The sequence below is a fragment of the Nicotiana sylvestris genome, chromosome 6 (genome assembly GCF_000393655.2).
Source record: "Nicotiana sylvestris chromosome 6, ASM39365v2, whole genome shotgun sequence".
Taxonomy (NCBI): domain Eukaryota; kingdom Viridiplantae; phylum Streptophyta; class Magnoliopsida; order Solanales; family Solanaceae; genus Nicotiana; species Nicotiana sylvestris.
In genome coordinates, this window is record NC_091062.1 from 199258094 (window position 1) to 199273624 (window position 15531).

The window sequence follows — 15531 nt, forward strand, 5'->3', positions numbered from 1 at the left end:
TGGGAACACTTACATCCTTGTGGCGGTGGACTATATTTCAAAGTGGGTTGAAGTCGTGGCTTTGCCCAACGATGAAGCCCGGAGTGTTGTTGCATTTCTCAAGAAAACATTTTTACAAGGTTTAGTACTCCTCGTGCAATCATAAGTGATGGGGGGTCTCATTTTTGCAATAGAGCTTTCGACATGTTGCTTTCTAAGTACAGTATCAATCACAAAGTTTCTACCCCCTATCATCCTCAAGCAAGTGGTCAAGTGGAAGTCTCCAACAGGGAAATCAAAAGCATATTGTCCAAGACGGTCAATGCAAATAGGACCGATTGGTCGAAGAAGTTGGATGACGCTTTATGGGCTTATAGAACTGCTTTCAAGACGCCGATTGGTATGTCTCCGTATCGGTTGGTGTTTGGAAAAGCTTGCCATCTACCAGTTATGTTAGAGCACAAGCCCATGTGGACTTTGAGGAAGCTTTATCTTGAGTGGGATGTTGCAGCCAATCTTCGTGTGGAGCAGCTCAATGAACTTGACGAATTCAGATTCCATGCCTACGCTAGTTCGTCCTTATATAAGGACAAAATGAAGTACCTTCATGATAAATATGCTCGTGGAAAGGAATTCAAATTAGGTGATTTGGTTCTCTTGTTCAACTCCCGGTTACGTTTGTTTTTGGGAAAGCTCAAGTCCAAATGGAGTGGATCTTTTGAAGTGGTGTGTGTGACCCCGTTTGGTGCTCTTGATTTAATGAACAAAAATGGTGAAGTTTTCAGAGTTAATGGGCACCGGGTCAAGCATTATCTTGGAAAAATTGATGACAGCTATGTGGTGGCGTTTCTTCATTTCAAATGATGTGATGGTAACCTGCGTCGTGCCGCGACGTTAAATCAGGCGCTTCTTGGGAGGCAACCTATGTGTTTTTCTTCTTGTTTTTATTTTGATTTTCATTGTAATGAAGGATTGATTTTTGGGCTGACTGGTTGTGAGATGTTACAAGGTTGTGCTGATGCAGTACAAGACATAGTGGAAAAATGCACAGGTCTCTGAAGTTACCAGTACAGCTGCACTACATTCTGTGCGGACCATACTGGTGAGGGTAAAATGCAGCCTCTCTGAAGTTTGCCACTGCGGCCGCACTTTTTGTGCGGTCCGCAGTGGACCTCTGCGGCCGTAGTCCATTTTGTGCAGACCGCAGAGCGTTGCCTTCTCAAGCATGAACAAAATAGTACAGTGCGGACCGCGGTCCATTTTGTGCGGTCCGCACTGGTTGGTGAGACTGGGCCTCAGGTCCTTTTCTATAAATAGGGCCTGAGGGCCCCCTTTTATCCTTTTCGAACTTTCAATTCTCAGAAGCATATAAACACTGTTCATCACTCTTTTCCCTCGTAACTAACTGCTTGGAACCGTAGTTCTTCATTTCATCTCATTATCTGGTACCATTATCTTCCTTTTATTTGTTTAATTTTGTTAATTCCTTTTACTTTTTGTTTTAACTGCTCCCCCTTCTATGCTTATCATATTTTTCTTCAATTTGTTTGGTTAGAGTAGTTAATTGTTTCATTAAAGTAAGCCTAGGTAGTTATAATCACTGGAAAATCACTTAGGGACATTAATTAGGGGCAAAATTGAGCTTAAAATCAAAAATCATGAAACCCTAACTTAGTGCCGAAACTGGGCACTCAGTGCGGACCGCAGTTATTTCTGTGTAGTCCGCAGTGCCCTTCGTGGTCCACAATACCATTTTGTGCGGACCACACTGATAAACTTCTGGGAAGCTGGACCTTGGGTAGTGCGGTCGCACTGCATTTTGTGCGGACCGCACTGGCCCCTGTGTGGCCGCACTACCATTTGTGCAGTCTGTACTGCCTAGATACAGAGGATGGGTAGTCTGATCACTATCCATGTGCGGACCGCATGGCCATTTTGTGCGGTCCGCACTGACCCCTGTGCGGCCGCACACCATTTTGTGCGGTCCGCACTGGGTGGCTTCTGCAACCCTTCTGCAATTTTTTTCTCTGTTCTGCAACACCACTTCTAACTGTTTCTTAGCTGCTGCAACTCATACTAACAAGTCATTTGGATTGTGCTTGCAGACCATGGTAAAATAACGAGGCAAAGGATCTAAACAACCAGGCAGAGGTGAATCCTCCCGTGAAGGGAAACAGAAAATAGTTAAACTTACTCCCCAAGCTAGGCAAAACATCAAAGACATGAGGAAGGCCATAAAAGATGCTGACAGAGCCATTGACATGTCGAGGAGTGAATACGAGCCCTCTCGGGAGATCTCTTCGGACTCAATCCCAAAATATATCCCTTATCCGGAGAGACACAGACTGAGAGACACTCCTCCCCCTTCCCCCGCTGCCCAAGCATCAGTGAACATTTCTTTTGGGTCATCTAAGGGCTCAGGTGAAGGTAGTGGGGAATACTCCACCTCTCCCACAACTTCATTATCTGGAGGTGGTATAGTAGGTGATGAGAAGGAAGTAGGGGGAGCAGAAGAAGTAGGAGAAGGAGGTGATCCACAGGTGGGGGGAATTGTGAGAAATAGAAAGCTAGAGGTTTGGAAAGATAAGTTTGTTAGTGAGGTGGCATACCATAAATTCCGAGAGTGGTGGCTAGTGAGAAAGTTGATTCCGGAGCGGAGTTTCATTTATAAAGACTTGCTACCTCACAACCCCGACGTGAGGAGACAGTTTAGGATGAGAGTTGGCTGGGAGCATTTCCTTGATGAGTGTGTGGATGCCAACAAACACTTGGTCAACGAATTTACAGTAATGTAGCCCACATCAAAAAGGGCTCCAAAGTGACCAAGGTTCTAAACTTAAAGGTGTTGTTTGATGGGAAGTCTATAAATGAATACCTGGGCTTCAATGAGGAGGACGAGACCTTATACATGGCGAAGTTGGAAATGGGTGAAGAGGTTCGTCCCTGGATAGCACAGTACCTGGCAATCACAAGTAACATCCCTGACTGGTTGACTATTGGAGTCAAGATTTTGAGACGGAGTTTGAACTTTGAGGCACAGGGGTGGGAGACCTTTGTATGTAGCTGGTTGGATCCCACGACACATGATAACTCTCTTCCTCTCCACCGGGTTGTGTTAGTGGCTTCTATCATAGCGGGGTACCCCATTAATGTGGGAAATGTGATGTCACAGATTATCACCATTGTGGGTGCGGAACATGACAGAAACTATCCATTCCCCAATTTCCTCACGATGTACTTTCGGGACTTGAAAGTGGTCAAGAGGCCCTTCGATATCAAAGTCAAGGCGAAATCCCCATTCTCTTGGTACAGCATGCAGGGGGATGACAACCCCAAGAGTAAAAACTTCAAAGGTAGTGCTACTGCTCCAACTGGGCAGTCTGAAGAGCCAGTTGTAGTAGTGGCTCCTGCTGAGCCTACCTCCACTTCCACAGATATCCCTCCCGGTCCTTCCATATCCACAACTATCCTGATAGCCCATCTACCTCAGCACGCCCGGATATTCCATCTTCCCGGGCCCATCCTATTACTGCTCACCGACTGAACCAGGCGCTTCTTAGCATAAACAACTGGATGCATACTGTCTCATCCAAGTTTTCCACACTCACCACTGTGGTAGAGGCTCAGTCGGCACCTCCGCCAGCATAGGTTCCACAGTCGATAGAGGATTCTCTCAAGGAGATACTTGACAATCAAAAGAAGATCCTCGACACTTAGGTAGTTCTCTCAAAGGCAGTTGATTCACATAGCAAGACTCTCAAGGAGCTTACTCGGGAGCACAAGAAGCTGCGGAAGACACGGGCCTCCAAAGAGTCCGTGAATGAGCTGAGAGTAGATGTAGACAGACTGAAGGTGGATCACCTGCCTTTAGATTTACTGCTCCAGGACCCAGCACCAGCAGTTCATCCAAAACCGGAGCAGCCACAGAGGCCTCCCAAGAGGAAGAGGATGATCCCTCGAGCTGATGATGCAGTCATCCAGCTGGCTGACCCACATGAGACCTCTTCCAATCAGCCACAAGGTGCACTACCTACAGAGCCTGTCCAGATCTAGGCCCAGGTCTCAGTAGTAGACCATCAGGCCACAGGGGACCAGTCTGAGGTCCCCGAGCACAGAGAGGACCTAGGGACCACACATGTACCTATGCAGACAGACGGGCCATAGGGAGTCTTCTATATCCTTTTTCCTCTTACATTTTTGGTGCTTTATTTAGTCTAGTTTGCATTGGGGACAATGCCAGCTTTCATTTGAGGGGGTAGGCCCTACATTTTGGATGATTGTATATATTTAACATTTTTTATGCTTTTTTGATTTTTCATCTTTGGTCTGTATATAATTCTGATATTTTGTTACATTTATCACATTTTTATTTCACTTTGGTCTGTATATAAAGATTATATCACATTATATATATTCATCCCATCCATTGTATATTCAAATCCCCTCTTGTATATATTCATTCTATTTTCCGCAAAATTTTTCGGTTTTAGCTTTTTATTTGTGATTCGTAGCTTTTTGTTTTTGAAGTTTGCAATAAGCCTTTGGTTTTCTTAATGTCACGGTTCTTTCCAAAGGTGGAGTGTTGTGTGAACCGGGTGTCTCTTCCCAATGATGGATGGCGTGACATCCTTCTTAAGGGTTTGAGGCCGTTTTTTTTTTCTATTTTTAATAGTTAGTAGTTAAGGGTGCCTCAAGCAAAGCTTCACTTAGGCCTAACACATTTGCCTTTGATCTCATGGTCAAAAACAAATTGTTGTGTTTAGGATGGTGAAAGTCATGACCTTGAGACTCTTGTGTTGACCGATAATCATCAAGTGGTTTTTCGGGACCATTGTGTGCTCAAATCGTATCTAAGGTCGTTGTGGGCCCCCGAATCTAGGTCTTTAGCAATCCGTTAGATTGTGTGGTGAGTAATTGCAATTGCAAGTCCAAGTCCCGAGCCATTGGTCTAGAACTTGCCCTAAATGTTTGTTGAGGTGAAATCATAAGTGAATTTTGACTTGAGACATGATTATAGGCTCTCCTTGATCCAAATGATAGTTATGAACATCTAATTTTGCGCTATTTAACACCTCCTAAATTAATTAGTATTTTTTTTATTTAATAGTTTTTTCAATTTTGTGTGTTTAATTGCGTATTTCCGATCATAAAAATACCAAAAATAGTTCTTTCTTTATGTGTGCATTTTAAAAAATTAACTAACTCTTCAATAGGTCAATTAATCTAGTTAATTGATCATTTGAATAAGTTATTTAATTATTTTATTTGTTTGTATAAAATTTAGTTTAGTAAGTTTGAATAAGGAAGAAATTGGGCTAAATTTGAAAGATAAAATGGCCAAGAGTGCAAGATAAGGGGTTGCCATTGAAAGGGTCCGAAATTATGTAGTTTTGCCTCAAAACTACGTCGTTTCATTAAGTGAATCAAGATTAAATATTATTCATTCATCCCTCCCTCATCCAATGGTCCACAATCAATATTCCAACTAGGTATTTAAGACTTAGAAATGCTGAAATTTTGCCCCCATTTCTCCCATAATTCTTTTCTCCTCCCTCTCTCTACTCTCTCTCTTCACTCTCTCTTTCTCCATAACTGCCGCCCCTCCACCGCTGCCGGAAATCGCCCACCGGCGGCGGACCACCTCCAAACCATCTCAAAATTTCACCATGTAATCTCCAACACCTCCTCTTTCCACATCTCCAAACCAAATCTTTCAAAAAACCCTCAAACTCCTTGAATCTTAGATCTAGGAAACTTCCTCGTCACTTTTTTGCCCAAACTCTTGAAGTTCCGGCCACTACCACCCCACAATATCTACATCAATGGATAGAGCTCCTCAAAACCTACCTATTGATGTCAATTGTACCCCAAAATCCGGCCAAATTCTGGCGACCTCATTGAACACCCTCTTTTGGCATATCACCATTTTTCGGCCACTTGAATTGTAGAATGGTAAAAATCCTATTCTTTTTCATGGCTGATTTTTTATTTTATTTTTATTTTTTCAGATTTTATTTTGTCTATTATTAATTATTTTAGCATTAGTTTTTGAAGTTTGAAATGTTAAATTTTCTGTTTTTGCACTTGTTGAAGTAGTAAAATAGTTTTGTATTGATAAAAGTGAGGTAGTGAAGAATACTTGAGAGTATAAGGTATTTGTTTGTTTGTTTATTTACTACTTCAAGACTCTTTGAGTACAACACTCAAAAGTCAAATTGTCTGGTAAGAAAATATAGACTTTTGGATAGTTTTTGAACGAAAGTCTATCTTTGAATAGTGAAGAATAGATTTTGTTTGAAATATTTGACAAGATTTGAACTAAAAAAGTCTTGCTTTTGAATTTAAGAGCAGATTTTGTGGAAATATCTATCAAAAAGATTGATTTTTAATCTTGAAATAGCTGGTTGTTTCTCAGATGTAAAAAAGAAGAAGGAGGACACTCCATCTGACTTAGAGCTCTCTACACACAAAAAGAAGAAAAATCAGTAGCTATAATATCCCTTAGCAGCTGAAAATTGTGAGCTTTTTTTTGTTTTCTTGGGTTTGAATCTGCTGGTTGTCGCTGTCTTTTGCTGCTGTTGCTGCCCATTTAGTTATTTTGTTGTTGATTTTGGAAAGAGTTGACTCTGCTATATTTGTTCTTCTTTCTGCTGTCCAGGTAATTTTCGGACCATGTAAACTCATAAAATCGAGTTGGAATAAAAGATAATGACGCTGGAAAATATTAGTAGCTTCATCCTTCTATTGTAATTCATTTTTATATGCTTTTGAATGTTTGATAATGTTATAACGATATGTTAGTTAATTAAATTGTGTTAAGCATCTTTAATTATTTTTATTTTTATTTTTATTTTTGCAAAGCATTAGATATAATTCCACTGGGCATTTGCTTGTCTGAAGGAAGCATATATATTAAAATTTGAATCATTGTAGCTATGTTTGTCCATTTGTTGTCACCAAGCTATGTTTTTTATTATTATTATTATTATTATTATTATTATTATTATTATTATTATTATTATTATTATTATTATTATTATTATTATTATTATTATATTTTAGAGTCCCAATAATTTTTTTTATCTCTTAAAAAATAGTTATTTAGTAAGGTAGTTAAGTTGTAGATTAGAATGACAATCTGAACTTATTTTTTTAAATAGTTGGCTACGTATTGCAAATAGCATGATAGGGCCAAATCTGTAATATAGCTTTAAAATGTCATATCTGCAGATTTAAAGTCCTAAAGTATATGGACTTTTAGATTTTGTCTTGGACATGATCCCATTTGACTCCATCAACCCAATAGTGGGCTGCCTCATTCAATGTCAAGACAAGCCCACATCTTACAGTTTTAAGCAATGTCAATTAATAATTTTCTCTCATTACTCTCATCTTTTAAATTAGTACTCATAACAATAATTTTCTCTCATTAGTTAAGTTGTAGATTATTATTCAAATCTTTTCTTTAATTTTTTTAAATAAATAAAAGCGGACATAAGAGAAGCATAAAAATCAAATAAATCATAGTTTATCTAAGTTTAATTCAAGCCAAATGTAGTCAATAAAGCGACCGTGCTAGAACCACGAGACTTGGGGAATGCCTTACACCTTCTCCCCGGTCAACACAATTCCTTATCCGGACTTTGTTTTCGCAAACCAATAATAATAGAGTCAAACTTTCCTTTGAATAGGGATTCAAATAAAATGTGACTTGGAACACCGGCAAAAATCAATTCCAAGTGGCGACTCTGTAAATAAAATAATCCATATTTCAAATTTGTCACTTTAATTGGAAAAGCTCTTTAACCCACAATCCATAACATTTTATACTTTATCTCTTGGAGGGGTAAAAAGGGGTATGACAGCTCTAACGACTCCACTGGGGACTATTAATAAGAATTCGAGCTTTGTATATTGATTTTTGTTTGGCTTTTATCATGTCTTGGGTATTATTGTGTCTAGGAGCATAATGTGCTATTTGTCGCTTATTTACCGCTTTAATATTTATTTGAACTGTGATATAAATTGTATCCTCTGTCGCACCCCTCTGAGTCTTCTGATAGGTAGTTATGTTGTGTTTGCCTACCAGCATCACAAAATTTCTGTCTTGAGATAAAGCTAGTTAGCTTACCAGCTTCTGGTGAAGGATTTAATCACACATGTTTAGGTGGGAGAGTCGTTAGCTAGCCAGTGTTGTTCTACTACTGGTGATGCTTGACGCTCCTCGGCTCGGGTTGTCCACCCGGGTAAGCCAGGTCTAGATATCATCTCCTTTAGGATTTGAAAATTTAGAAGAACAAAACAATGAATATCCCTAGTAGGCTACGCTTTATTTGCATCATGTGCATTGAACTTAGCGGGACTCGGCACAGGGGTCGGGCCCATCTAGACATGTACCAATTTTTCGGACTAACATGTTCATCTTTATGTGCTATATGTAACATTATTTGGTAGGCTTCACTCAAATGTTGACCGGCTTTAGGATAGATTGATTGAACAGAGGAGAGAGAAAAAGAAAATTTCCCCCAAATTTTTATAAAGCACCTATTTTTATATATATAAAATTTTGAAGGATTTGTAAAATTATAACTTTTTAAAATAGTTTTGTTAGTTATTTTAACAAAACTATGCGGGTCTGATTCTCACTGGACGTGAGAGACGTAGGCAAACCTTATAGGTTCCGGCCTCCAATGTTTATTTTTATTTTTATTTTTAAAACATATTTCCCTTTACTTCCTTCTTTGGAAAAGAATTTCTTAGAGACCCCAATTTTTAAAAAAAAATCAAAAAAAATTCAAAAGTATTTTCTTCCTTTTTTTTTAGAACTCTTTCTTCCACAAAAAAAAAATCAAAATCAAATTTTTTTTTTCAAAAATCACAAAAAAATAAATAAATGAAAAGTAAAAAAAAATCGAAAATTCCAAAAAAAATAGTTGAATTCCAAATTATTCCTTTTTCTGCTTCAGAAGTTTTTCTGAAAATAAATTTTTCTTTTTTTAACAAAAAAATCTTTCTTTCAATAATTTCAAAAATGAAATAAAAAAAAATCGGAATTCAAAAAAAATTATATTTTTATTTATTCTTTAGAAGTCGTTCTTTCAATCATTCAAAAGAAATTATTTTTTTTAAAAAAAGAATGGTTTCATGTTCTTTCATCGATTGGTTATTCCTCTCCGTTCGTATCTCTTTTTCCAATTTCGGTCTCGATTAGTTCACAAGATTGAATGGCCAGGAGACGGGGTAGGGCCTGTAGCTCAGAGGATTAGAGCACGTGGCTATGAACCACGGTGTCGGGGGTTCGAATCCCTCCTCGCCTATCGAAGTTCTGTTCAAAAACCTCGTCCGAGAACTTGTATAGAGAAGGATTTCCCGCGGCGCAGCAGGGGCAGCTTTATAACTACAATCTAACTAATAAATAGTATGGTAGAAAGAAATAGTATTGCAAGAAAGTCCTATGTGTACCTATGTATACCTAATGAAAGCCAACAAGAGCTTCTTAACACTTACCTGCCTAAACCAAGCAAGATTCAAGCCATTCATTTCGCAATAAGAAACTTTTCCACATAGAGGTTTCAGCTACTTAAAGCGAGAGTGCATCCAAAAAAATTTTTTGAAGTTTTTCTTTCTACCAAAAAAAAAAATCAAAAAATATTTTTCTTGTTAGGAGCTTTCGTGGAGTTATTTGTATATGAGTAAAAGAAATTAGAGTTAGTTTGTGTACTTTATTCCTGATTTGTTCCTGAACTACGTAATGATCTGATTCATGCGGCGTCATGATACGTAGGCAATCCATATTGGATTCGATCATATCCATAAGCACATTGAGTGACAAAATAAACAAAAAAAAAAAGAAAGAATAAAAATATTGAAAAAAAAAAGAAAAACAATATTGAAAAAAGTGACAGAAACAGGAGAGAAGAGGGAGCCATGATAGCTTCTAGCTCGAGAGGGCGCCACAAGTCATTCAACCAATCATACATGCTTCCTAAGGTCCCACAACACCATTATCCCCATCTAGATGTCGCTTATGTCGTGGCACTGCCTCCCTATGCGGTGATGAATGCGCAATCTTACCCGCGACCACAATATTATACAGAAAATCAAGCTCTACCTCCCAGAAATGCCCATCCTTACCAGCTCCATATAATCATCAACCAAATGATCCCCAATACAATCCTTGCCCAAGAGAGCCTTTCAAAAAGAATCAGTTCACCCTTATTGGTGAACCGTATTCAAGCTTGTTCCAAAAACTAATCAGGCTAGATCTATTGCAGTCAGTGGCCCGAACCGACCGAACCCCGAGTCCCCCTCGCACCGAGCTGATGTTAGATGTGAATACCACTTTGGAGCAGTGAGAAATGATTGCTTCAAACTCCACACTACTAAAAAGTAGGAAGAGAGGGTCGCAATAGCTTTTACCCGATATGAGGGTCGGGATCGATTTCCACAGGGAGCTAGGAATGGAGTTGAGTATCTATCTAGACTAGAAGTGTGTATTTGTTCCAAATGTCACTTCCATACATTTTTGGGTTTTTAGATTATAAACTACTATTACCAAGCTATTAATTGAAATTAGATTATGCTACGAGATAATTTTTAAGTTGTATCTAATGGGAAGAAGGGCACTAGGGTCGTGACATTACCTAGGTGGCTAATTGACGGGTAGAAGTTACTAAAGTTCGATTGACATAATTGGGTCTTTTGCTATAACCATTGCACAATTTTAACCACTCTCACACCTCTCTGTAGAGAGAGTGATTTTGCCTAATTGACTCTCTCAAGACCAAATGGGTAGGCAAATTAGATCAAGCAACTAGGGTTCAAGTAGGGTGATTACTCTCTCGAGGTTTAACCCGTTAACTAGGACTATCAATTCTCTTGAGTCCATCCCAATTCTTTGTTGGGTCAATTTTAGAGACTTAGGCTCTCTTTCTCAAGAAGAGCCAAGTCAACTTAACACAAACCAGTGTTTGCAACCACCAATTCATAGATTAAACAATAAAATTGACCCAAATAATAAACACCCATAGTCAATCTAACAATAGATGGAAACACCCATCAATTACCCACACTAGGGTTGAGCCATAACCCTAACTAATGGGTTTAGCTACTCATGCTTGAAGAAGAAAATAAAGAAATAGATGAAGAACAAGGCATATTAATTAAATGCTAATGGGCTTAGATAACGCGGCCGCGGTACACATTTCGCAGTCTGCAGTGAAGCTTCCGCGGCCGCACTATCTTTTTGTGCGGTCCGCACTAGGCTTGTTTGATACTTGAGTAGGTTTCACTTCGTTTGAGCCAATCTTTGACATTTCGTCACTTTGTCGATCAAACCTGCAATCAAGCACAACTGATGAGCCTTTTGGGACTATTTTGTAACGATTTATAATCAAAACATAAGCAAGAAGGAGCATAAAACTCGTTAAAATCTCTACTTATCGGGACACAATACAGAGGACCATTGGACCCTCAAAAGGGAAGTTGAAGATTTGATTGAAGCTGAAAGAATTGTTTTTCAGGATGAAGAAGCTCTTGATGTGATGAACAATCTATTGCCTGCACATAACATCGGGCCAATAGTCGGAATGATTTGTGAAGATGAGGAATTTGATCCGACACTGAAGGCCGTTGCAGCCATTGCCGAGACAGAAGAAAAGCCAAAAAACGGTCGCCAAGCTTGAAAGTTCCCCATCAGACGGGAGTCTCGGTAGCCAGTCTTGCTATCTTTTCTGCTTTCGGATTATTTCAGGGTGTAATCCGGATGTTTTACTTTATTGTCTTACCTTCTTACGTAAACCCTTCTCTCTTTAAAATTAAAAAAAAATCAAATGAAATTAATATTTCATGGTCTAGGAATGTCTCTTTTTTTAATTTTGTCACTTTTTTAATTCTCTTTTGAGTTCTATTAATGCAGATTTTAATGACATGACATGCTTGTGGACTTCATGCCCAAATCCTAAAATGTTGTCAGACCCCGAAATAATGAATTACGAAGCAGAATGTATTGAAGATAAGGCTTGTAATGAAATATACAGAGAATTGGAATAGTAAGCCTAAACAAAGTCCAAATGAAACCGCCCTTATGTGATTGGTTTATGGCATTGAAGCCATGATACCAGCAGGAGTTGAAATTTCTTCTTTTTGAATCTTTGTTGAAACCGAGATCAAGGATCAAGATTGTGTCAAAATCCAGTTAAAATGGTTGATTTGAATGGCTGAAAAAATGGTTAGCTGCGATCTGTCACAAGCAGTTTTACCAACAAAGAATGGCTCAGGCATATAACAAGAAAGTGTGTTTCAGAAAATTTGAAGTAGGGCATCTCATGTTGAGATGTATCCTCCCGCATCATGAAGAAGCTGAAGAAATGTTTGCTCTAAAATTGGAAAAGGTCCATATATTATAACAAGAGTCTTGCCAAAATGAGCATTGTATTTAGGATACATCGAAGAAAATGTCCTCGATACAACTGTCAATGCGGATGCAATCAAAAGGTATTATGCTTAGCTCCTTGTGCAACATTAATATTCTCTGATTGGGATGACGAATGCTTTCATTCTCACTACCCAAACACCATTTGCCAACCCTTTGAGCCGGTTACTTTTCTTTGATTACCCTCTTTGGAACCTAAAGGTGTTATTGAAAAAAAACAAAAAAAATGAAATGAAAAAAAAAAATCAAAACAAGTTCAAGTCGTCCTGAACTACGTTCAACTTGATTCCGAAAGGATACATAGGCAGTCTCTCTCTGGGTTCAGTCACACCAAAATAAAAATCCAAAGTCCCCCCAAAAAGTGAAACTGGGGCAGATATTGTAATGGTTCGACTATGATCCCACCCAAAAGGTTCCAAAGTTGTAACTCAATCCAAATCCTTTCTACCCAAACCCTGTCCAAGTCCTTCCGATCAATCGATGAGAATGTTTAAGGATCAGAGAATACAACTATTTGGATCTGATACAGTCAAAATGAGAAAAATAAAATGAGAGTCTTATTGGTGAAAACCCACACAGACACCGTGAGGCGATAGTAAGCAAAGAAATCAACTAAGAGAGTCTTGTTAGTGAAAACTCGCAAAGAGCACTATAAGGCGATGGTGAGTAGAGCAATAAGAGAGTTCATCTCGTGAAAACCCGCAGAGGGCACCCCTGATCGAATAGAGGATCCTCACAGCCATCAGCACCGATAGAGTCCTGGCAAGGTTTCTCGATTTTGAGGCAAAAAATTGTGATGAATTTCTGAGGGTGGGACGGTTTACACAGATCAGGCATCTAGTCCAAAAGGCATGTCATGTTCATTGAAGTCTGCATGTACTCCAGATAAGTCCTTTCCTTTCCCCGAAAGGGACACTTTTTGTTTTAAACTCACTCTCCATTCCATTGTTTGTTTTCTTTGAATCCCTTTCGGTCTAACTCTGTTTCGAAACTGAGACAAAGAAATGATGGTAAGACTGATTTACAAGGTTCTCAGTTGACACGAGCCAATGTGCAAAAAAAAGCACCCAGCCTCAACAGGTGCATCAAGTCGACCTCGACTGGCCATGGCAGCCGATGCTCCGGAATTGAAAACTCTTGGAAGGAGAAAATCAAATCTAAGTGCCTATAAAGGAAAATGAAGTTGAAAAGGTTGAGTCCCATGTGATAAACCATCTCGGCAAAAGTTTTGAAAATCCAAGGTACCAAAATGATCTAAAATTAAAGTTGGAAGGAAGAAGCCAGAAATGAAAGGCCTACGAAGGCGAAATAAAGTTGGAAAGGTTAAGTCCCACGCGACTAGCCGTTGTAGCAAAATTTGAGGAGCCAAAAGTTCCCCAATGTTCCGAAAAAAAGAAAAAAAATAAAAAAAAAGAAGAAAAAAAAAAAGAAAAAAGAAAAGGAAGTCGGAAAGGAAAGGCCTACGAAGGCAAAATAAAGTCGAAAAGGTTGAGTTTCACCGACCCAATCGTCATGGCAATGTCTGGGAATAAAACCCAGAGGTTCTCAGGGCCTGAAATAAAATTGGTCCCTAGGAAACAAGAAGTTGCAATTGAGATCTTCATCAAAGAAGTTGGGCCGAGATCAAGCGATTGAGACAATCAAGGCCACAAAACCAACTACCGTTTCAAACTAACAATTGTTCTTTATTTGAAAATATGAAACAGGTGCAATCCAAAGCAACCGTGCAAGAAGCAGGTGCAACCAAAAAGGAAAAAGAAATGTGCAAGTGCTAGAAACAGCTTTGTAGCAACAATCCATAAAAAGAGAAGTCCACTCCAAGTTTTTTCCCGCATTTACTCATTCCGTGAAATAAAAAAAAAAGAGGGAAAATGAAATGAAAAAAAAAATAAGAAGAAAATTTAAAATGGTAGTTCAAAATCCCCAATCTCAATCTTTTACGTTTTTCCATACATAGGGTCTCCAACCCCTAGTTGAGATTTTAGACATAGGGCCTCCATTCCCTAGTCGCCTTTTGCCAACATAGGACTCCAATCCCTAGTAGAGATTTTAGACATAGGGTCTCCATTCCCTAGTCGCCTTTTTCCAACATAGGGCTCCAATCCCTAGTTGAGATATTTAGACATAGGGCATCCATTCCCTAGTCACCTTTGCCAACATAAGGCTCCAATCCCTAGTTGAGATTTTTAGACATAGGGCCTCCATTCCCTAGTTGCCTTTTGCCAACATAGGGCTCCAATCCCTAGTTGAGATTTTAGACATAGGGCCTCCATTCCCTAGTCGCCTTTTGCCAACATAGGGCTCCAATCCCTAATTGAGATTTTTAGACATAGGGCCTTCATTCCTTAGTCGCCTTGTTGCCAACATAGGTCTCCAACCCCTAGTTGAGATTTTAGACATAGGGTCTCCATTCCCTAGTCGCCTTTTGCTAACATAGGGCTCCAATCCCTAGTTGAGATATTTAGACATAGGGCCTCCATTCCCTAGTCGCCTTTTGCCAACATAGGGCTCCAATCCCTAGTTGAGATTTTTAGACATAGGGCCTCCATTCCCTAGTCGCCTTTTGCTAACATAGGGCTCCAATCCCTAGTTGAGATATTTAGACATAGGGCCTCCATTCCTTAGTCGCCTTTTGCCAACATAGGGCTCCAATCCCTAGTTGAGATTTTAGACATAGGGCCTTCATTCCCTAGTCGCCTTTTGCCAACATAGGTATCCAATCCCTAATTGAGATTTTTAGACATTGGGCCTTCATTCCTTAGTCGCCTTGTTGCCAACATAGGGCTGCAATCCCTAGTTGAGATTTTTAAACATAGGGCCTCCATTCCCTAGTCGCCTTTTGCCAACATAGGGCTCCAATCCCTAGTTGAGATTTTAGACATAGGGGCTTCATTCCCTAGTCTCCTTTTGCCAACATAGGGCTCCAATCCCTAGTTGAGATTTTAGACATAGGGCTTCCATTCCCTAGTCGCATTTTGCCAACATAGGGCTACAATCCCTAGTTAAGATTTTGACATAGGGTCTCCATTCCCTAGTCGCCTTTTGCTAACATAGGGCTCCAATCCCTAGTTGAGATTTTTAGACATAGGGCCTCTATTCCCTAGTCGCCTTTTGCCAAC

The 15531-nt window shown here is 39.4% G+C and overlaps 1 protein-coding gene and 1 long non-coding RNA gene across 2 annotated transcripts; both read left to right on the top strand.

The window, feature by feature from the left end:
• The first annotated feature begins 381 nt into the window (after positions 1-381).
• On the top strand, positions 382-843 carry LOC138871917 (uncharacterized). Its single transcript, XM_070149840.1, has one exon. The coding sequence runs from the start codon at positions 382-384 to the stop codon at positions 841-843; it is 462 nt and encodes a 153-aa protein (XP_070005941.1).
• A 4676-nt stretch (positions 844-5519) lies between these two features.
• On the top strand, positions 5520-6715 carry LOC138872141 (uncharacterized). The gene is made up of 2 exons (XR_011400582.1): positions 5520-5931; positions 6395-6715. It is a non-coding gene; the product is annotated as an uncharacterized lncRNA (long non-coding RNA).
• Positions 6716-15531: the final 8816 nt, after the last annotated feature.